This window comes from Crocodylus siamensis, chromosome 12 (genome assembly GCF_052110815.1).
Source record: "Crocodylus siamensis isolate JL-2025a chromosome 12, ASM5211081v1, whole genome shotgun sequence".
NCBI lineage: Eukaryota > Metazoa > Chordata > Crocodylia > Crocodylidae > Crocodylus > Crocodylus siamensis.
The window spans coordinates 22,114,809-22,138,217 of NC_143406.1; the positions used below are offsets into that span (position 1 = coordinate 22,114,809).

The window sequence follows — 23,409 nt, forward strand, 5'->3', positions numbered from 1 at the left end:
ATTTAACTTAAACCAGGAAGAGGTCTGGGACAGATATTGCATAAACCAGTTTGAGCCAAATCAGTTAAACCTGGTTGAATGTAGTATCAGACTTATCTCAAACCAGTTTGTCATTTTCAAACTGGTTTATGTGCACTGAACATCTATTCAGTTACAGATTTAAACCAGTTTCTGATCACTTAAACCAGTTTATGTATAATGTCTATCTCTAGCCTATGTGTGCAGCCTCTCAGGCATCCTGTGAGTCCTCCCCCCCAAATCTGGCTCCTGCCCCAGGCTGCTTCACCATTCATTTTCTCTTTGCCCCTCTTTTAGTTCTTTATAGGGCCTGTGTTCTCCTAGGGTAGGTCCCCATGTGCTGGGGCATGCAGTTTTTGGCACAGAAGGCAGTATGTGATGCCACAAGGCACCACAAACTGCCTTGTGTCAAAAACTGCATGTGGGGAATGTGAAAACCCAATAGCAAAAAGCTTCTGGGAAAATGGGGTGGAGCACCTAGCAGTAGGTACTAGCCCCAACCTCCTACCCTTACCCAGGACAATTTGCTGCATGCCAAAGCATGTGTACAGGGGGATACATTGGATCACAAAGAGTGACACAAATTTGTGCTGCTGCTATTTGTGCTTCTACAAGCAGGCCCCCCTACATGTGGGGACTGACCCCTAGTGTCCTTTTGTACCACAGAGCGGCTGCCACTTTGCCTGGAGACAGGGCTTCAATCTCAAGGAAAAATGGTTGGCAGAAGCACCCACAGTTATACAGGGCAGTCCTGGAAATAATAGGCATATTTTGCTGACTTCAGCCCTAGTGACAGTGATGGGACATCACTTAGAATCATGATTAAAATCACAGGAGTCAGAAATTGTGTTGGAGCAGGTACTCAAAGGAGCAGGCTAAGTTGGAGGGGGGTGCCTCCAAAGGAAGCTTGAAAGAAGCTGTCCTGGCATCCCAAAGCAAGGTAGAGATTGACATATTGTCCTCTTTATTACTTTGTCCTGGAAAAGTGCCCCTGTTCCATAATGGATGGACCTCTACCACATCCTTCCCCCCCACCCCGAATATGCCAGGCAGTGCTGCCTGGTACTTTCACACTTCCCTTCTTCCCCCTCAGAGCTGGCACTTGCCTCTCTGGCTCAGACTAGGTGGAAGCACAACCTGGAGTAGCCTGGCTGAGGTCTCACCATCTCATCTGTTCTGACACTACCTCGTGCCACAGCCTTGGAGGTCAGCTGTGTCTGCTGGAGAAAGCCTTTAGTCCTTTCTCCCCAGACAAAGAGACGGCAAAAGCAAGGTGTGAGGCCACTGGTGTAGGGGAAGCAGCAGGGACCAGAGCAGGGCCAGACGGTGCTCTGCAGCAACTTCATATCTCAACCCCTAAAGACACACTCTTCGATTAGAGTTGATTAGGGCCTGATATCACTTCCCACTTCTTTTAAAAGGGACATTAAGTTACTGTCTTTTCCAGAGCAGCTATAAGTCCCTATTCTGTTTGACTCACACCCCACATGCTGGCACTGAATCGGTCACAGAGCAGAGTCCTGAAGAGCAAACTCCTTGCTGCAGTTAAGATGCCTTCATGGGGTATATGCGATGTGTGGGATGAAAGCCTGGCAGCCTTCAGCACTGCCCCTGCCCAGGGCATGGCCAACACACTTCACTACTCATACATCCTGGGTTACAACATGCTTCCACCTCAGTACAGGAGCACGCAAGAGCAAGGCCATGCCCAGTAAGGAATGCACCAGGGGAGCAGAACTGAAATGAAAAGACCCACTGCCTTCTGCAGCAACATCAAATGTCACAGTTCTGCATATTCCCAAGGAGATCAATCTCAGCAGAGGGGCTGTCAGCAGTCCACACTGTTTAGTGTCACAGCACACTACCCACAAGAGCTGGGTGTGCAGTTGCTACAGGGTTAAAGACTTGGGCTCAGTCCCGCTGCATCACATCCACACCAGTCAGGGTATCTGGACTAGAGGCAAAAGGAAAAAAAAAGGAGCACCACCACCTGGAGTTCACCTGCACGGAGCCCCAGCAATTGGTGCTCCTCTCCCACAGCAAAGACAGGTCTTGGCCACATGCATGTGCTTTTCTCTTGTAAATCAAGGAAAAAGGCAACACTGGTTGCATAGACAAACCTGTCTTCTGCAGTTGGATGGCATTTCTAGGGAACCTTTGACTGACAGCTTCTTAGTGGCTGCACAAGCCAAGCTTGGCATGCTGGGTTTTGCAATGCCAGTCAGCAGTTTCCCAGCAAAGCAGGGAAAACATTACTGCAGCGTTTCCCAACTAGCGTGCCACAGCACGCTGGCGTGGCCTTCAGACATCAAGAGATGTGCCATGAAATTTTGAAAATGACTTGCGTGTCTGTCCGCAACGCTGGGGGGGTGGCAGGGAGGAAGCATGGCTCCAGCCAGTGCCATGTGCCACCTCCCTGCCCTGTGGAGCAGCGGCAGTGCAGGGTGGTAGCTATATTATCTGTTGAGGGGGAGGGGCTGGTGTGCCACAATTTTTTTTTTTTATGTAAGTATGCTGTGGGATGGAAAAGGTTGGGAAATGCTGCATTACTGCACTGGGGGCTTGTTGTGCTTTGGCCAGTGAGCTGGTAATATCTTGCTATCTGCTTGGAGGAGAGCTCCTGTTAAACTTCACAACAGCTTACATCCAGTCCAGAAAGAGCCTGCAAGAGGAAAGGCCAGATGCTTTGCCTCTGAGAAGCTGTCAGCAACAGACCTGTTCTCCAGAACGGGAAAAATTTTATGCACTTTGCAGGGGCAAGTTAAGCGAGGAAGAACACAGCTTCTCTCTTAATCCAGGGGGAGCTTCTCCTTCCCTGGAAACAGACCGAGCCCATCTCTGTGAAGGGTCTCCCCCTCCCAGTGCTGACCTGCCTGCTTTGGATACCACACTTCTCCACAAGATCTGTTCAAACTCTGCCAGACTAGTACTGGGCAAAGGTACAACCAAGCAGCTATTTCCAGACTGTTCAAGAGCACAAACTCTTGCAGCAAGACCCAGGGACTAACCAAGAGGAAGTGCCCGTGAAGGCTACTGAGTCTCTATACTGGGAATAACTGCTATTCTCTGCAGCAAGGGGAAGGCCATTTCCCCCATTCACTTAATTCAGTGGATAGAGCCTTCCAGAGGCAAAAGCCAGCATGGACAAGTCACTACATTATGGTATCTCCTAAATTAATTCTCTGTGGAAGCTGGCTTTCACACAGTCCTCTTCCTTGGATCGAGAGTATTTAACAATTACCTCCGGTCCTTGCAGTGGAAGGAATGACAGCGCCCTGCCTTACTTGCGGCATGTTAGGGTGTTTGGGATGTTTTGAGCTCTGTGCCTGACAATTGTATGAGAAAACTGTTTGCAGTTTTTAAGAACTGGTTAGACCAACACTTGGCTGTGACAGTTTAGTCAGGGATAATCCTATCTCAAGTAGGGGGCTAAACTAGATGACCTCCTGAGAGCCCTTCCTATGACTATGAATTCATATCTCAAGTTAGAATCTGGCTCTTTGGTCATTCATTACAAGAAATATTTAACAGGGAAGACTGGTCCTTTTATCCTAAAGCAGCCCAGCCATTGCCACACAGCTGGACTGGTACCTCCATCTTGTCCCCCTACACCTGTATGGCCAAAACAAGACCAGGCTGTTGCCATGACCCTAGGCCCAATCCAGCCCATGGGGTAAAAAGCTTGGGTACCACTGTCGCAAAATTACTGGGATAAGAATCCTGCAGGCTCGTGGCAAAGTTGAGCAAGCCTGCCTGGGTAGGAATTCTAATGAATGGGGAAGAAAAAAAACCAAAAAACCCTCCATTAATTCATATTTTTGGCACCCTTCCAAGTGCACATTCAGAATAGGCTGAAGGGAGTGGTTGGGAAGGCTGTGACTTAATGCTACACTCGGTCACCAGGCCTATGTCAAACCTCCTAAGCAAATCCATTCTTGCCCAGCACATGCTCACAGCCACAATGGAGGGTAGGCAATGACGGGCTGAGTGAAGTTCTCAGCGACCAACCTTTCTTACTGCACAAACAGAACTTGCACTTTAAGAGTTCCAAGTATAAACTTTATTGTGTCAAAGGTTTTAGCATCACATAAGTTACATGAAAAGTAAACAACGTGATTCATTTAATATATACAAGAGCATCTCCCCCATCCCATGAGGAACCCTCTGTTCAGCAATTGTTATGTACCCAGGCAAAAAGGCCCCTATTTTAAATAAGTGATTTCTGGTCCCCATTGCCACAGTAAAGACGAGGGGTATCTCTGTAGTAGTTTCATTTTTCTATCATGACTTCCTTGGGGAGGACAAAGCACAAATTCCCCATTCAAGCCAGTTCTAAAAGGATCCTCCCAATGTCACAGGCCAAGCGCCTCATCAGTATGTATTGAGCCATGCTCCACTGGATGCAGCAAGAAATCAAACTTGGAACTCCACCCCCACCCACTCCATCACCAGGCTCAAGACATGGAAAGCTAATTGTTTATAAACTTTTGACAGCATCGGGATAGAAGCACACCCAGGCTATAAACCTGCATCAGGTCAACAAAGATTTTGGCTCCAAGATGCTTAACTAGAAATGCCGTGCTACATTCTTAGCTCAGAATCCCAAGTATTATATGAATTATTAGGTATGTACCACTCTGTTCGCATTACTATTTACATGCAGATAGTAATAGGCGTTCACTGAAGATTCTGGTTTATTATTTTCTTACTTAAATCCTGCATTAAAAACTCCACCAATAGGAGGAGAGCAGTCCCAAAAAAGTGTGCGCACATCTTCTGCCAATGGATGATGCCATGTAATGTAACTCCGTCACATCACATACCAGGCTGCAACTCCTGCTGCCATGGCAATGCAAGCTGCAAGAATGAACTGCATGGTAGGCTGCTTCAGCATGGCCATGGCAATATGATACGGGCAGCTGGCATCCCCCTTGCCTGGTAGAAAGGACAGAAAGCAGTTAGCTGATTATGGTAATTTTATGTATCTGCATTATTAGCATGTGTGGTGTAGTCCACTTCTATAAACACACCAGATAAGTATATCACATAACTGCATAACAGTACCAATCTCGATTTCATAGATTTCATAGACATTAGGGCTGGAAGGGACCTCGGGAGATCATCGATTTGTTCCTTACTGTCTACATCAGGAATGTTCAACCCCTGGCCCATGGACCAGATTCAGCCTGCAGCACAGTATCATCCAGCCTATGGGACTCCTCATGGATCTGGAAATTTGGTACAGGGGAGCGATGGAACAGCATCTCTGCTGCCAAATTTCCAGACCGATGGAGAGTGCTGGACCCTGTACACTGCACTGAGCACTTGATTCCAGTGCACAGGGCCAGTGGAGGTGGTGCTGGGCCTTGGCATATGAGAAGCAGGAGGGGGTGGTGCTAGATTCCTACTGTCCAATCCTGGTGGATGGAGACAGAAGGAGATGGTGCCAATCCCCAGGGCCTGATCCAGCCTGTAGACAAGCCCTGTGCCACACACTGCCTATGAAGCCAAAAGGTTGAACACCACTGGGTTATATATTAACTCAGCTTATACACCTATCAATTAAGGGCATAACTCCCAGCCCCACTGTCTTCATTTTAACTGAAGTACAATTAGGCCACTGGGAGATGTTACACTTAAGATGCAGCTGACCTGTGAATTGCACCATAATAGTAAACTGGTCACACATGCAGGCAGTTAATGGTGTGACAAAACAAGAAACTGCCCACAAAAACATTCAATAAAATCCATAATATTTTTGCAACTGGTTTCCATTGCACCTAAAACTGAACGTTAGGTCAGGGTAGCCCTGCAATCTGATGCCAACTGCATGGCAGAGCTTGGCTGACAGCTCCCCATGTTGGCAGACTGACAGCCATATGTTATCCTGCTGCTTTTATGGTGCTGAGTCAAGGGGAGCTCGTCAGCAGGTCTGGAGTGTCAGATAGCAGGGAGCTGCAGGGTTCCCAGCAACCTGATAGGTTGAAGGCCTTGTCCTGGAGCTACAAAACAAGACAACTGACACATCCTGGCTTTGGGGACCTGGGATCTAGAAATTCCCTGATCTCAGGGTCCTGTGCAACGACACCTTTAAAAACCACAGGTGCAGCAGAGCTGCATACAGTTTTCTGAAATACCCAGATACCCCAGAATCAAGGAGTCTCTCCTAGATCCCAGGACCTTGCCACACCAAGTTCTTTAAAAAGGAAAAAAGAAAAAAAATCACATGTGCAGCTGAGCTGCACAGAAGATTTTTGGATATCTTGGTGCACAGGGCTCTAGGACCAGCCCCAGTGTGGTCCTAGGGCTGGGTTCCACAGTCGCAGATACCAACCGCCAGTGCAGGGAGACCCCAGGACCTCAATCCCAAGCACTCCCTATGCTTGACAAGCGCTAATGGTGCAATTTGGTTCTGAACCTCAATCTCAACAAATCTGGCCTCGTGCATGGCCATACATGGCAGAAGGCACAATTCTGGTATCAGGGATAAGATCCCATTGTACCATTACATGAAATGTGCTGGGACCTTACCTGTGCTAGAAGTAAGAAATGGAAAGTATGGGTGCCTTGAAATACACAAGAGCCAGTTTCATGGTTGCTATTCCACTCTTTTAAAGCTTTTCAGTGCATCTCTAAAGTTGGCTACTCAAAGCCTTGAAAATGAAGGGAGTTGGTCAACTTTGTGGCTGTTAATACAACTTTGACAGCACTATAAGCTTTACTCAGTATGTATGAAGACTTGTCAGTGCTATATACCTAGTGAACATGGCTTATGTTACATTCATGTAAGTGCACAGACTTTTTTAATCCTGGGCTTTCTGTTTAGACAGGGTATCCTGTGTAACCAAAACACAACCCACCTAGTTTTGTAGCATAGTAGGGGCATTTGTGCAGGTTTCCTTTCCCATCATGTACAGGGAGGCCTCCATCTTGGGCTTCTTCTGTTAGCAGTGCACCAATCTTGTCCAATTCATCAAACACCTGCAGGGGAAAAATTAAGCCCCAACATGAGCTCCCAAAAATTACTCAAATGAGGGGCTGCTCCAGAGGAGGATGAGGATCTTGCACATAGTGGATCTCGGTTTCCAGGTAAAGGGGCTCAGATCACAAAGTAAAAAGCTATGGGCTACCATTTTCACAAGTGACTAAACTGGATGCCCACTTCACTAAGCACTCACTCTCTTATAAGTTGCACCCTTAAGATGACAACCAAAAAAAATCACTAAGTCACTTCTGAGCATTTTGCCTGGTGCTTTGCTAGCCATCTGCTTTGTCAATTTAACTGGGCCCTGTCCACTGTGCATCCAGCAACAGATTCTTCAGCTGAGATTCATTGTGCTCAAGACTATCAAACCACAGTGTACACTTGCTCGTCGTCTATAAGGTGGGTTAGCCCAGCAAGGCTAATCATATAATCTAATCGCTTTTCCTCCTGAAATCAGTGGCCCCAGCAGCACAGCTGGCAAACAGGCCTGCTGCCAGCCAATGGCCATTTTCAAATCAGAGCAAAAAGTCCAACTGCAGCACCAGAATTTACTTTTAGCTCAATAGTGAGTGAACTGCCGGATCCAAGGTACAACGTCAGGCACTTTGATGCTGTCTGGCATTTGACATTCCTTTGATGCTCCATTGAAATGGCACTATAATTGCTCATTAAGCAGATTAGCTGTCAGCATGGGCAGACCCGCCCCAACTAACAGCACCTACAACTGTTGCCTACATGCCACTGAGATTCATGCAGACTGATAGGCAGGTCTGGCCACTTCCTACAAAGCTGCAGGGAGCAGTGACCTTAGAATTTCACAGGCTGTTCTTTACCAGGTTTCTAGACCTCTTTCACTGAAACCAGATCCTACACTTAATTCCCTAGAGGGTGGGAAAAAATCCTGTTTAATCTCTTCCCCTGTCTTTCCAAAGCCACGTAAGTGCTGAAGGTTATTCCCCTCTTTTTGGTGCAACAAGTAGAATCATTCACACAAGGACACATCTCCATGGCTGATTCTATAGAGCTGTGTATGGACCTAGACCCTTATTCCTTGATAAGCTTAGAACAAACTCTAAAGCCTACTGAATAATAGCCAGGTTTAGAAGTCCCTAAAAAGAAAAGCACCAATTGTCCTCTAGTGCAGCAGTTCTCAACCTTTTTCCTACCAGAACCTATTTGCAAAGATCAATGGCCTGTCCTGACCCACATCCCCCTGGCCCTGCCAGTGCCCAACCCCCAGTCTCCTGCCCCCCACCCAGGCCACAGTGACATCCCTTACTCCTGGCCTGCAGCTCCCTGCTCCTCCCAGAAGAGTCCCCAGCTGCCCCTGTCATGTCCTGCTCAGGCCAGAGCATGGTGGCTGCAGTGGAGTGAGTCCAGTCTCAGCATGGGCTGGAAGAAGAGGCCTGTGGAACCCTCCCCTGCCCTGGCCTGGGGCTGCCCCGCTGCACCAGGCAGCCTGGTCATGGCCCATCCCACCCCCTGAGCAGCATCTCCCAGCCACCTCACCTCCACAAACATGGGTACCAGCCCTGGTGCTGCCAAGCCAGCCATGCAGCTCTCCCCTGCCTCCTACCCCCACTGGAAGGGGCAGGCACCATCCTGCCACCCCTCTGCCCTACCACAGCTCTTGACCCTTTGAAATATTCTTGTGACCCACATTTAGGTTGTGGCCCATGGGTTGAGAAATGCTGCTCAAGTACATCACACCGTGGCTGAAGATATTACCATTTTTACTTCCCTATTGTTTTTAAAATGATGTGTCTATTTTGTTTATTCCCAGGGAGGGTGAGCATCAGCTGGAAGGAGAGGGGAGAAAGGGTGCTCTTTTTACAGTTTCTTCAGAGCTGGCTGGACCATGGGAATGTAACTGCCTCTTTGCAAACTCTTTCCTGCCTGATGCAAGTCCAGTCCTGTGTGTTGTTTCTGTTTTGAGGTTTCACTGAAGGTGAAATGCCTGCACAGCACCAAGTATGTTTTGGGAGTTACAATCATAGGACTAAAAGGTCAGAGCCCCAGGTAAGATACTGCAGGGCTGAGATTCTCTCCCATACAGCTGCAAATGCTGCTTTCAGAATTCCCAGGCTCCTTTGCATAATTTAGAGAAGGAATCGGGCACATCCTAGTAGCCAAGTCAAAATGGCCTTGAGTATTAAGTTACATGGAGCTCTGCTGCTCTGGATGGAAAAGTTGTTCCTAAACTGCTCTCTGCCAGACATGTCTAATGGGCCCTACAGGCCCATTAGCCTGACTTCTATCCTGGGGAAGATATTAGAAAAGTTTATTAAGGAGGCCATCCTTGATGGACTGGCCCAGGCTAACATCCTAAGGGATAGCCAGCACGGGTTTGTTGCGGGTAGGTCTTGTTTGGCCAATCTCATTTTCTTCTATGACCAGGTGACCTATCACCTGGACGAGGGAGAAGAGATTGATGTCATATATCTTGACTTCAAAAAAGCTTTTGATCTGGTATCCCATGATCACCTCTTGGCCAAACTGGCCAGTTGTGGCCTTGGCTCCACCATGATCCGCTGGCTGGGAAATTGGCTTCGTGGTCGGACCCAGAGGGTTGTAATTGATGGCAGTCACTCATCGTGGTGCCCTGTGACCAGTGGGGTCCCTCAAGGCTCTGTCCTTGGACCCATCCTGTTCAACATCTTCATTAATGATGTGGACACTGGAGTCAGGAGTGGACTGGCCAAGTTTGCTGATGACACCAAATTTCGGGGCAAAGCATCCACGCCAGAAGATAGGTGGGTGATCCAGGCTGACCTGGACATGCTCAGCAAATGGGCAGTCGAGAACCTGATGGTGTTTAACACCAAAAATGCAAGGTTCTCCACCTTGGGAGGAAAAACCTGCAGCTTCCGTATAGGTTCGGCAGTGCTACGTTGGATAGCACTACAGAAGAAAGACTTGGGGGTCATCATTGACCACAAGATGAACATGAGCCTGCAGTGCGATGCTGCAGCTAGTAAAGCGACCAAAACGCTGGCTTGCATCCATAGATGCTTCTCAAGCAAATCCCAGGACGTCATTCTCCCCTTGTACTCGGCCTTGGTGAGGCCGCAGCTGGAGTACTGTGTCCAGTTTTGGGCTCCACAATTCCAAAAGGATGTGGAGAAGCTTGAGAGAGTCCAGAGGAGAGCCACGCGCATGATCAGAGGTCAGGACAACAGATCTTATGATGACAGGCTGAGAGACATGGGACTCTTTAGCCTGGAAAAGCGTAGGCTCAGGGGTGATCTGATGGCCACCTATAAGTTTATCAAGGGTGACCACCAGGATCTTGGGGAATGTTTGTTCACCAGAGCGCCCCAAGGGATGACGAGGTCGAACGGTCACAAACTCCTGCAAGACCGTTTCAGGCTGGACATAAGGCAGAATTTCTTTACTGTCCGAGCCTCCAAGGTCTGGAACAGTCTGCCATCGGAGGTGGTTCAAGCACCTACACTGAACACCTTCAAGAGTAAATTGGATGCTTATCTTGCTGGGATCCTATGACCCCAGATGACTTCCTGCCCTTTGGGCAGGGGGCTGGACTCGATCTCCCGAGGTCCCTTCCAGCCCTAATGTCTATGAAATCTATGAAATGTCTGTGGGTGCTCTCAGCCTCTTGTAAATGCATTCCCCCATGAGTGACTGGTGTCTCCTCAATCTGGGGGGGCACCTGCAGAAGCCACCGCCAGCAGAGGCCCTGTCGGGGGGGCACCACCTATACTGATAGCATCAGTGACACAGCAGCAGGGGAGAATAGGCCTCCTTTGAACCAGGAGGAAAGCAAATTAGAACTCCAGCAGCATCTGCTGTGTTAGCCCCCAGCTCCCCAATCCAGCAACTCCAGAGTGCTGCCTCACCCCCCTCCTTTTTAATTTTAATAGTAATTTTGGATAAAATAAAACCAGAAAGCTCAAGTCATGATTACAGTTCCACTGTGTTCCAAGTCGACCACTGTATTAGATAGGAATCTCACCTTTACTGGTGGCAGGTGAGGGTGCAATACCTTGCAGTTGTGTGACAGGGTTAATTGGGTAGTTTTAGGAATAAGCTAGACAAGGATTTGTCTGGGATGATCTGGATAGGGACGATTCTGCCTCAAGCACAAGGTTAGACTAGATGACCTCCGGAGGTCCCTTCCAGCCCTGCTTCTCTGTGATTCCACAATTCATGCAGAAGTGGACAAGGTTTCAATAGCACAAGCAAGAACGTATCACTTAAGTGGAACAAAGCTGCTGGCAGATTTAGCCTCTGAGTTGCACTTTCACTGCAGAGGGAAGCCAGCTACACCTTTGCTTTGTCTACAGAAATTAAGACGGTTCTGGTTTTCTTGCCCAGCTGCCAACTCAGAGGTTAGGAGCCTTTGAATTAACTGAGTATACTGTACATCAGACACTTCCTTCACACTTCAGCATCAGAACAGAGGGCTGGCTGCCTCTAAATACAGATATCACAATAGCTCTCAGCAGCTCCAGGCAAGATTTGGATCCAATTGTGGTGCAAGCTGTACATATGAGTAGATACATTAGGCCTAGTCTTTACTTCCTGTGTAAAGAATATACAAGCTTGGCTCTTTACTCCTCCTCCTCTGGGTTGCCCTACTCCTGGATTTAGCCAATGACCTTAGTTCTACACCATCTAATAAAGAAAAAAACCTCCATTAATCTCCGAACTAGAAGATGAAAGCAGCACCACCTTATTAAGCACAGGCAGATGCTTGGTACCTGCATGTTGAATTTAAATGCTGCATTGGCTTCCTCCACAATCTTCTCCTTGGTTTTCTTGTCCAAGTCCAGGGCATTCATTCTTGCTCTGTAGAACTGCTTGAACTGCTGTGCATTGGAAATATTCTCAAATACATAGAACTGGATCCCTTCCCCCGAGCTGGGTAGCTTTAGGGCCCTCTGGGCCACCTTTTTCAGCACCTGCCCCCCTGACAGGTCCCCCATGTAACGTGTGTAAGCATGGGCTACCAGCAGCTCTGGCTCATGCTGTCCAACTTGATGGATTCTATCTACATAACACTTGGTTGCCTCTGAACACTGTATCTTCTCTTTCCAGTCTTCTCCATAAAAATATTCCAAGTCTTTAGCCAACTCTTCTTTTCGATGAAGTTCCAGAGGGAAGTAGAGAGGTGCAAATGCTGGATGGTCCTTGTTGTTGTCCATTTCTTCTTCCAGGGCAGAGTAGGTGAAGTAGAGTGCTACAGTTGCTAGCTAGAAGCAAAAGCATAAAACGTACATGAGAGATCAATTGCTGGAAAAAATGTCTATTAACGTAAAGAACGATGCCTGATGGCAAATACTTCCCATATGGACTTGGCCCTTCCCAGCATATGACCCATTAGGCTATGAAGTACTCTTGAAGACAAATGGTAGAAACCCCACTGCTTGGGACACACCAGGACAAAACTATTCTTGGATTCTCCTGGCACGCGATGCAGTGGTACCGTAATGCCACATAGGAGTCTATTAGCCTTTTCTGACCTAGCATTCTCATCTTGGCTACAACCCTACCCATATAACATCATACCAGCCAATTTTCTTATTGGGACTTAAGAGAATGTCTTCAATTTGGCATGAAGCTTCCAACTCTTTTCAACTGGACCAGCCCTTTGCTAATGGAGTAAGAGTGGGAAAGTGCAAACCTTAAAGAGCTTTTTCTTGATCTGTCCTTTCAGGAAGTCTTTGACAAACTGAGTGTTCTCTGCACGATCATGGGACTCCTTGGTCCCCTCCTTTAGCAGCTCTGAGAGATCAGCGGGACTGTGAAGAACAGAAAAACACATGGGCGTTAGACCTGGACGATGCCCTAGGAAGACTTTAAGGGTCTTAGACGTACCCCAAGAACATCTGCACTATAACAGACCACACAGTTGGCCATTTTTGTGCTTCAAACAGGTCCTATATTAGGTCAGTAGAAGCGATGAAATCACTGCTTGACACTTCATGGTACCCATAACCAAAACACATCTTATCCCACTTGGACTAATTAACACCTCTCTCGGGACAGTTATCACCTAGCTTGGAGTACAGCCCCCAGGTTGCAGAAGCACTGGGTGTTCAGCTAGCCATTTCCCCTATTGTGTTTTGTATGGATGTGGTGGCCATGATATTTCAGCAGTGCTAAACGATAAAGCCTGAGAAGAAGAGCAAAACAGACTGCATCCAGTCACAGCTTTACAGAAGATTGCCAAGCACACAGCCAGAGAAAGTGGAGCAGTACATCCAGCAAACCTAGAGCTGCCATATCTAACAGGAATGTTCAGCTGGCATTGCCTGTTCAAAAGTCAAGCATGAAGATGAGACCAGCTCATAGAGGATGCTGTTTATACCCCTAGGCCAGAATGGTACAAATTCACATTCTAACAAATTTCCTTTTTTCTCCACCAATAACTGCACTTATTCCCAGAAAAAGATCCTAATAGGATATCTAGTTTTCAAGAATCCAAATAATTTTCATTTCAGAATTTAAAAATAGCAATACCTGTTAAAAACTGAAAGACTTCATTGAAACAGCCTAGGAAAGTCATCATAAAGAATCAAAAAGTTCTTTTCAGGACAAGAGAATTTGCTAATGATTTAAGTCATGTGTTATTTGCAGCTACAGAAGCAACATGACTACTAACCATTCCACTGAACATATTTCAAATGAAATATGGTTAGTGAAATAGAGCCAGCCTTAAAGCACAAAGCAGAATCAGCAGAAAGAACTTACTCAATTCCTACATGTCATTCAATTTGCTCTTCCTAGAGAGACCATGAACAAGGCAGGCAATTATGGTGACACTTCTGTCACAACTGCTCCAAGGGGTAGAATAGCCTCCAGTTGGACTTGGCTGTGGCTTTTCTGAGTGGAATAAGAAATAATAAATAACCTAGAGATGACAGATTCCTTGATGTATTTCAGGCCTCTGATTTATCAGCTCAAGACGTGGTCAAAAGGGAGGGGGGTCCTATGCAAAACCGGTTCAATTCAAACTTGAAGGTCCAACATCTTGCCATTCATTAGTAGGGCCCCGAGAAAAATTGGGATTTTGTGGACTGTATGGATACTGTGAAATTAGCCCCACACTGCTATTTTTAAGCGTTGCGAGCCTGTGCCAGAAAAACGTGCAAAAGCACAAGTTTCTCTTTGCAGACCGGCAGTGTTCCAGCCTGCAAAGGGAAACCTGGGCTTTCACAGCATTCCAGCCTACAAGCACATGCTGGGGGCACAGCCAGGATGCAACCAGATGAAGCTAAGTGTATAGGGAGGAGGGGAAGAGGTTTTGGAGGACCAGGGCATGTGTTGCCTGCCATAGGTGGCAGAATGCCAGGGCTAGCAGGACTTAGCCCCCCAAAAACCTTTCACAGCAGCTGACAACAGCACCAGCACCACTGCACTGCCATTCCACAGCACCCAGCAGTGCTTGGTGCACTGCTGCTACTCTGCCACTGCTTACAGTCACAGCACACACTAGTCCTACAACAGACCCATGGGAGGAAGGGGTAGGGGTCAGGTGGGGCTGAGGCCCCCGCAAATATTTTCCCCCACTGCTTGGTGCCTGCCACACGTGGGGCATGCACAGGTAAAGTATAATTTTTCATGGAATATTCACAGAACTGCCAGGACCCATTTGCCAAGATCAGTGGTAGTTCCATGAAAAATTATACTTTACCCACATGTGCTGCACATTTTCCAAAATAAATCCATGAGTTTGTCAGGGCCCTATTCATTAGAGCAGAAACACACCAATATAAAAACAGACATCTAGGAGGCCTCTTTCTCAGTAGCATAAGACTTGCTCATGCATTAGTACACCATGAGATCTTGGATTTTAGTAGCCATGACACTTACCCCTAAGCTTATTTTTTTAAGAGTTCCAGAAGTTTTTCTTTTGCTTTCAAGGCCTGTAACTAGTCTTTTAAGAAGGCTGCATAATTGACTAATGGATAATGTCAAAAGTTCATTCATCTCATGCCAATTAAACCATACCACTCACTCTATGATGTGGTCAATATAATTAGCATTTCTCTGCTCAAAACTAAAATCACAGGCAGCTTTGAAGCCATAAAACCAATACACTATTTGTTGTTAATAAAAATAAAAGACAAGTTAAAATGAACATAGAGTGAAATGTTTACCAAAACTAATGCAAGTTTCACAGGATGAATCTCTTAATTCAGGTTCGTAAGTCCCTAAGTCCAATTCTTGCCCTGGCAAACGGCAGCAGCAAGCTTACCCTCCTCTCCTCCCATTTCCCTATACACAAGGAAGTGTGAAACCTTAAACTTTCCAAGTTGATTTCAGGAGAAAGAATAAATGGCAGGATGTATTCAAGTGTAATATGGAACATATTCCAAGCCATCAGATTCTAAGAGGAAAGACCAGAGCATCCTACTGTAAATGATACGTAGAAACACTAATTATACTCCAGGAGATCCAATACCTTCTTTCCTACACCTTACAAGAGGTGAAGTGGGTACCCCAAGACAAGCAATGAGACATTCACACTCATCATCAGTAAAGAACTAGATGGCTCAAGGAATCAGTAATGTTGTCTAGCTAGTAGGCTTCCTGTTGAATCAGTCAGCCAGTCACAGCAAGTCACATTCTGCAGCTCCTCCTGTGACTCAGTCTCCCTACCTGTCAAATAGCATGACACTGCCTACATGAGAATTTGAGCTATTTACCCCTTAAGCAGCACCGTACCGAGGCAGCCATACCAATTCCTGTCCCAGAGGTGGCATGTCTAGAACAGCATAGTGGTATCTCAGCAGAATGCTGTGGGAAAATTCGGGGAGCTTAAACCATTCCTCTTCCCTAGCCCTGGCCATTGCAGCCTAACTGCACCATGCCCAAACCACCAGTTGGGAAACTGTGAAGGAGGAGATCGCTGTGTGCACCCCAGGAAGACAAGCTGTATTTGAGCTGTGAATGCAGCATTCTGCCCAACTTCTCATTCTGGCCGTTCACTGATCTCTCTTCTCCTAGTGGGCTTAGAAGGAGAAGAATAGGATAAAAACGTGCCCACATTCCAGACTTGCCTGCAGAACTGGAGGAAAGAGGACAGCAATATCATGTTTGCCTTTGACCTGCTCACCTGAATTTCCTGCTAGGAAATGTATAGTTCTGGTTGAACAGCTAACTGTTCACATTTCCCAAGAGGGCCCACAGGACTCACCTAACATCGCTTTCTTCTTCCATTTCTTCGTAGTGTAACACTTCTGCTTCATCTACTCCCTCTGAAGTCTCCATTACATCAGACAACATCGCCACACAGCCCCAGTCTGTTGTCCTCAACTCTGGCCCTGTTTGAAAACAAGCAGCATCTGTCAATCCAGCTATTCCAGCAATATTTTAGTGAATAAAGAACTGATGCAACACCTTAATACAGGGGACGCTTCCTAAACCATGAGGAGTAGGATAAAAGAAAGGCACTGACGGCTGTTAACTCAGAAACTGGCAGGGATAACTGACAGGCATGCCCCTGACAGTCTCACTGTGTCCACTCAACATATACAGCATTACCGATTAATGATCCAGTTGCATCTTAGACTACAAGAAGTCCCTGCAGCTCTGCGCAAAGGAACTGACAGCCTCAGCTCAGAGCCTCACATGCTGTATTAGAAGCAGGAAGCACACTGATAACCTGGCAGCCTTGGGTACAGAAGAAACCAATGATTCACTGTGCAACCCAAGTCATTTTCCCTCTCAGGGACAGATGCCAAATGAACAAAAATAGAAGCCTGAAATATTAACTGCCTCTATACCACTGTGAGCAAAACAATTTTCCCCCCATTAGGATTGCCAAGCCTCTAATCCAAAGGCAGAAAAGCTAGATGCAGAGTGGAGAAAATGACGAGGCAAGGAAGTGAACCCCTCTCCTTCAGAACTTCTCCTGCAACTTTTAATTACTGGGGCTTGGACTGCAATCTGCTTGTTCATCCCATGCGCCAACAGGTTCCAGCAGCAACACGCAGCATCTCTTCCTCACAACAGCCAGTTTAGTCAGCTAAGCTTTAGAGACAGACAGCTGGGCTAGGGACTAACAAAAGCCTCTCCTGCAATGCTGTATATCTGGAAGGGAAGAGATGCGAGTCACAGGGCTGGTAAAACAATGCCAGAAAAACAGGCCTGCAAACTGCAAAGCAATGTCTTTAAAAGCAGGAGCAGGGTTTTCCAAACAGCCTTTCTTGGGCTGTCCCACCCCACACCTCCAAAGAGCAGTGACCAAACATGTCTCCCCTGCTCATGAAGCGATTTCATTTAGGATGACCCACTAAGACCATATGTAGCATAGAATCTCCTGGCTAACAGGTGCCAGCAGGCTATTTGAAAAGCTGCAGATAAAGCAGCATGCAGAACAATAGAGGCAGTGAGCAGGACTAGAAATCATACACGTGACTTATGACACCAACACCTCGAGCAAGCCATTTGACTGCTATTGCCTCATTCCCTATTTTATGAATGAGAAAATTCAGTGTAGATACACAGGTTCATGGAGGCTGAAAAACCATGTCCTTTTTGTTGCAGCACTGGCTGTGCTGGGATGTATTCCAGCACAGCTGATCCGCTTTGTTGGGTAACAGATGTTGTCCATTGTTCTTCAGCGTTGGACTCAATCCTACAGGACAACTCCAACCTGGGCAAACTGATTCAGGGCATGGCAACATGATATGCAAGTCCAGGGAATCCCCTGCTGGGGGATTCCTGGGCACACTTTCTGCAAGTGGAGAATCTGGGAAAGCACTCCCAGGGCTTCCAGGGGTATGGAGGATTGAGCCCCTGAACACCCCTGCAGACTAATTGCAGGGGCACACAAGATCCAGCCCTTGAACCCCAAAGAACCTGCCAAGGGTGGCTAGAGAGCACAGCCAGTTCCAGGCTGCCCACACTCTGCCATCACAAAGCAAACAGATAGTCTGCAAAATAGCAGCACAAATTAATATCACCTTGGTTGTGGCCACAAAATTAGGCATCTGTGGCACAACAGAGCATGGACATCAGCTTGTTTCTGCTTTGTTCCCCCATAAAAAAAAAAGTTTATGGCAGCACAAAGGCAGCATCTGTTTTTAGCTTAAAAGTTAAAGATGGCAAATCGGGGGTCAGATGGGCACAGACCAAGCCTCCTACTTATTTACAAAGCATTTTCCTGAACATATTCTGGCTGACCAGAAATAATTCACCCTCTTATACTGCTGCCCCCTCCCCATTAGCAGCAAATACACTGGTCAACTTAAGGTGCATTGATCTGGCACATCTATAGTTTGAGGCACAGAAAACAGTAACCAAGATAACAAGGCAGACTGCAAGCCATGCTAGTTAGCACAAAGCTGCGTTGGCAGATCAGCTACCGACAGCCAGGCACATGCGTAGACCCTACCAGATTCACAGTGGAAGTATGCTGCACTGCAGCTCCTTTAATTTTGCAGGGTCCCCTGTGCATGTGCCCCACCACTGACTGGTGGAAGGGCCCTGCTTGCTCCTAATCAGGAGGGAAGCAAAAACTGCAGTTTTCAACTTGGTGCTGTCTTTGTCTCCCTGCCGCAGACTGGCCAAGGGGCCCCGACCCAAGAAGTCATCCTGCCCCTTTACTTGGCCTCGGTGAGGCTGCAGCTGGAATACTGCATCCAATTCTGGGCTCCATACTTTAGAAAAGATGTAGAGAAGTTTGAGAGAGTCCAAACGAGGGCCACATGCATGATCAGAGGTCAAGAGAACAGGCCTTACGAGGAGAGGCTGAGATGCACGGGACTCTTTAGCCTGGAAAAGAGAAGGCTCTGGGGGGACTTGGTGGCAGCCTATAAGTATAAAAAAGGTGTGCATCAGGATCTGGAAGAATGCCTGTTTACCAGGGCACCCTAAGAAAAGATGAGGTTTAACAGTCAAGCTGCTGGAAGACCATTTTAGACTGGACGCAAGGAAAAACTTCTTTGTCGTCCAAGTCTCCAGAGTCTGGAATAGATTCCCCCAGAATTTTCCCCCCTAGGTAAGCACTTACTCTGGATACATTCAAGAAAAGCCTGGATGCTCACCCTGCTGGGGTCATCTGACCCCAGCTCACTTTCCTGCCCTTTGGGCAGGGGCTGGATCCAATGAACCTGCGAGGCACCTTCCAGCCTTAATATCTATGAAATCTATGTTCAGCTTGAAGAAAAGGGTGCTTAAGAGGGGAAATGAGAGCAGTCTTCAAATACTTCTCTCTTTGAAGTGCTACCATAAAGAAGAGGGAAAGCATCACTTCCCTCACTGCAGACACGCAGTGGCAGGCAAAATATGGTCTGCAGGCCAGATCCAGCCTGCCAAGGGATTCCATCCAGCCCACAACAAGTAGGGATGTACATATCTTTAAAAAAATTATCCATTTACCAATCTCTAATTCTATCATTTAAATGGTTAACTGATAACACAGCAGCTCAGACAGGGCTGCTGCTGGGAGATATTCCCTGGGCCCTTTGATGGAATGGGGAGGGGAGAACAGAGGGGTGTCAAGCCCAGCCAGACAACACAACTCAGGTAAAGCCCCCATGCTGAACAGGAGAGAGCACCTGTGTACAAACAGCTAATTGCTTAACTGATTAGGCTGACCACCGTTTTCTTCTTTAGCCTCATACGCTATGAGTACTATTCCCACCTTACCCCTCCCCCTCCCTCCCACTGCCAGCATCTCCACTGCCACCACTGGACCTGGCCTCACTTCCCAGGCACCTGGGCCCATTTGGCCTGTACCCACTGCTGGGGGCACCAGACAGAGTGGGCAGGCAAGGTCTCCATGGAGTGGATGACATAGGGCAGGACAGGCAGACAGGGTCAGGGTTGGGACTGCAGGGTGGTGACAGCACTGAGCTGGATCCTGGGGCAGAGCTGCAATTCACTCCCCACCTGTCCCAGCAGCGGGCACCAGTTCTGCAGGTGAGGACATATGAGAAGTGTATTGTGGCTCTGCCCCAGGCCCCAGCCCTGCATTGTCAGTCACTGTCCCATGATCCCGGCCCCAGCCCTGCCTGCCATCCCATCCCTGGACACTGCTCCCAACTCACCCAACCACCCACCTGCAGCCCCATGCCATCTGCCCAGCTAAGTGTGACCAGCCCCACGGGGGTCTCAGGCCGGTCTCCATGGAGACCCCACCCGCCCACCTGCTCCATCCAGTGCCCCCAGGGCCAGACAGGATGAGTTGCTCCCTCCCACTCCCTTGTGCTGGACCAGGTCAGCATCTCCACTTCCCACAACAGCTTATCAGAACTCCTTCAGTGGCCCTCCAACCCAAATAATTGCCCACCTCTGGGTTAGGTGCTCCCCCTGGCTTGTTAACCTGCAACTTCCCAGGTCCATCTTTCTCGGCCAACATACTTACAAAACCTCATCTCGTCCTCTACCTCCTTTGCCAGGTGCAGCTCATTCTTTACCTTTGTCTTCTATATTTCCTGGTATGCATCCTTGGTGTCCTGCCCATTCTTCCATTTCCTGTATGCTTTCCTCTTGCATTTGATGCACTTGTACTTCAGAAGTTCCTTGTGCAGCTACACTAGTCTCTTACCAGGCTTCTTGTGTTTCCATCATGTTGGGACAGTTTCTTGTTGGGCTTCTAATACTGTGCCCCTTAGAAGCTCCCAGGCCTCCTGGGCACTTTTATCCTTCAATCTATTCTCCATGATGCCATGCCTACTAGCTCCTTGAGTTGGATGAAGCCCGCTTTTTGAAATGTAGCATCCTAATTTTGCTGACCTTATGCTTTCCCCATCTCAGGATCTGTAATTCTAGCATATTGTGATCACTTCCTCCCAAGTTATCCATCACCTTTACGTCCTCCACCAGTTCTTTCCTGTTGGTCAGGACAAGATCCAAGATAGATAATCCACTAGTTGCATCCTCCACTTTCTGGAGGATCCACACAATTTAGGCGTGACATTTTATATTTGGCTACAATGTTCTTCTAGTAGATGTCCAGAAAAATCGAAGTCTCCCATCAGTACCATCTCACAGCTTTTGTATAGATTTATCATATTCTTGAAGAGTGCCTCATCTACCTCCTCTACCTGATTTGGTGGCCTATCATAAATCCCCACCTTTATAATCTGTGCTGTGTCTTTCACCTTTTATCTTCACCCAGATGCATTCTGCTTTGTCATCTTCTTCCTCCTGAACCAGGGAAAAAGCGCATGCACTTCTGACATAAAAGGCAACACCATCACCTTTCATCCCAACTCTGTCCTTTTTAAAACCCTTGATGTTCGCATTCCAGTCAAAAGACCTGTACCACTAGGTCTCAGTGATGTCAATCAGATTGTAGTTCTTTTCACAGACTGCAGCTTTCAACTCATCTTGTTTATTCCCCAGGCTTCTCACATGTGCACTGGATACATTTAGCATTTTGACCTCCTCACTTCCTTTTTGTGCCACTTGTTGCCATCCTGTGACACTAGCCCTTTTCCAGAGGTGAGGTGCTTCAAATCCTTTCCCATCTGGACTGCATGCTCTGCTGCTGGAGGGTTTTGATCACCATCCTTTGTGAAACCTAGCTTAAAGCCCTTCTTCTTACTTGGCCAGGTGATGCTCACAGATGCTCAACCCTATTCTTATCAGATGGTGCCCATCTCTTGATAGTAGTCCTCCTCCCAAGAACATCTGCCTGTTGTAGAAGCCAGAGCCTTCATGTTGAGACCACCTTCTCAGCCACGCATTCGCTTTCAGAATAATATGGTCTCTGCCAGGACCCCTGCCTTCCACAGGAAGGATCAGTGTGAACTCCACTTGTGCTCCAAGCTCCTTAACCTTCCTGATGTCCATGGAGTTATAGCTACTCTTCCAGTTACCTACTGCTGGTTTCTTAACCCTCTTTTTCAGCTTCCCAGAACTGACTGACCTCCCAGCAACCTTATTAAAAAGGTTACTGAATTTTATGCAGGCTCAAGGTTCCAGCTGGAATGCTCTGAAGAATGGAGTTATATTTATATATACAGTGTACAGCACAAGCAGAAGCAGGGCAAAGCCTGCCTTGCCCAGTATGCCTCATCCAAACCTGGTAGTCCCTGCACTCAGGGGGAGTTACTCAATTTATGACCCATGCTCTCAGCCCTCTCTAACGCTGCCAACTTTGACCCAAAGGGCAATGATTGTGCTGGTAATCAGCCTAGTTAGAACTAGGCCAAGACCCAATCAGGCTATGTAATGGACTTTAGCTTCATGCAGCAAGACTGAAACCGAGTCTGGCAGCGAAATGCTAGTGATTTAGGAATTCAGAGCCCTGAACCCCCATTATGATCCTCCCCAAGGGCAGGCAATGTCCCAGTCTTCAGGCTTTCTAGAAAATGGTTGCAAGTCTACTTCATGGCTTTTCTGTTGGAAAGGATAATGCCAGTGGAAGTGGCAGGGGGACAAAGGTTTGTAAGCTTTATTTCCACACCCATACTTTGTACTCTGTTTGATCAGGTCACCAATTCCCCAGATACCAGTTCAGCAAACAGTACGTGACCTCTGAGGGCTGCACAGACATTTAATCAAGCTCTATACACCATAAGACAAGTGCACCTCTTTTTACAAGGGGGAAGTGAGGCTAAAGTTAAGTGACTTGCCCAAGTCCATCTAGAAATCCTGCAATTAATAGAGTCTACTCCAATAGCATACAGAAGCAGTGCATTATTGCCTTCACATTGCCCCTTTAGTTCTGGCCAGAAGGCCAAGATCACAGCCACTATTTGAGTTCAGTTTGCTCTAGTGCTAGTGCCAATATTTTAAAATTCAGATTCTAAAAATAAGAACCCTCCCTCCAAATTATCTTGAAGTTCAGGCTTATGTTCCTTGGGAAAAGCCAGCCTTTCAGAAGACACCTCAGCACAACAGAGCTGGTGCTGATGCAGCTAAGGGAAAAGCAGCTGTCATCTGTCCTAAGAAGGGTGCTCCTGCATTGCTTCCAATTCTTAAAAGAAGCAGAGCCAAAAAAGCCAAGAAATTTCCTCATGGAAAAGCAAAAGCAAATGCAACAATAGGACAAACTAAAATGTGGTTGCATCCTACTGCTACTACCAAACTAATAAATACTCTCTTCTTCATATGCACCTCCCACTAATCAATCAGGTACCCTAAGATTACCCGACATTGACTCATCACCTCTTTGCCATAGTTATGAAATTGGTGCAGCATAGAACTGTTAATACAGAGCATGTGAAATGTGCTGAAAATAGTGTTTTAGATCTAAAATTTCCTATAAAAATTGGTAATTCTCCCAAAAAGAACGTTCCTTCTATGTTTCTTGGCAACTGCTTGCAATTTAGCATGCTCCTAACCCCATTCAGAGATGTGAGGCGATGCTTTATTTTTCTGTGGGAAATTTTCTATTTCTAAAAATTCATTGTTTCATAAAATTCATTAGTAACAATGAATGGATGCCAATACAATATTAGGCAAGCTTGGCAGTTTCAAAG

General features: G+C 47.1%; 1 protein-coding gene across 1 annotated transcript in view; it reads right to left on the reverse strand.

The window, feature by feature from the left end:
- Positions 1-4,055: 4,055 nt before the first annotated feature.
- The window catches only part of HMOX2 (heme oxygenase 2), a 28,844-nt gene continuing 9,490 nt past the window's right edge, over positions 4,056-23,409 (reverse strand). The window contains exons 2-6 of the mRNA XM_090024571.1: positions 16,167-16,293; positions 12,648-12,765; positions 11,725-12,216; positions 6,879-6,999; positions 4,056-4,953 (exon numbers count right to left, since the gene is read on the reverse strand). Coding sequence (XP_089880697.1) covers positions 4,829-4,953; positions 6,879-6,999; positions 11,725-12,216; positions 12,648-12,765; positions 16,167-16,255 — 945 coding nt within the window. The 5' untranslated portion in view covers positions 16,256-16,293 and the 3' untranslated portion in view covers positions 4,056-4,828. The remainder of the gene's footprint in view (positions 4,954-6,878; positions 7,000-11,724; positions 12,217-12,647; positions 12,766-16,166; positions 16,294-23,409) is intronic.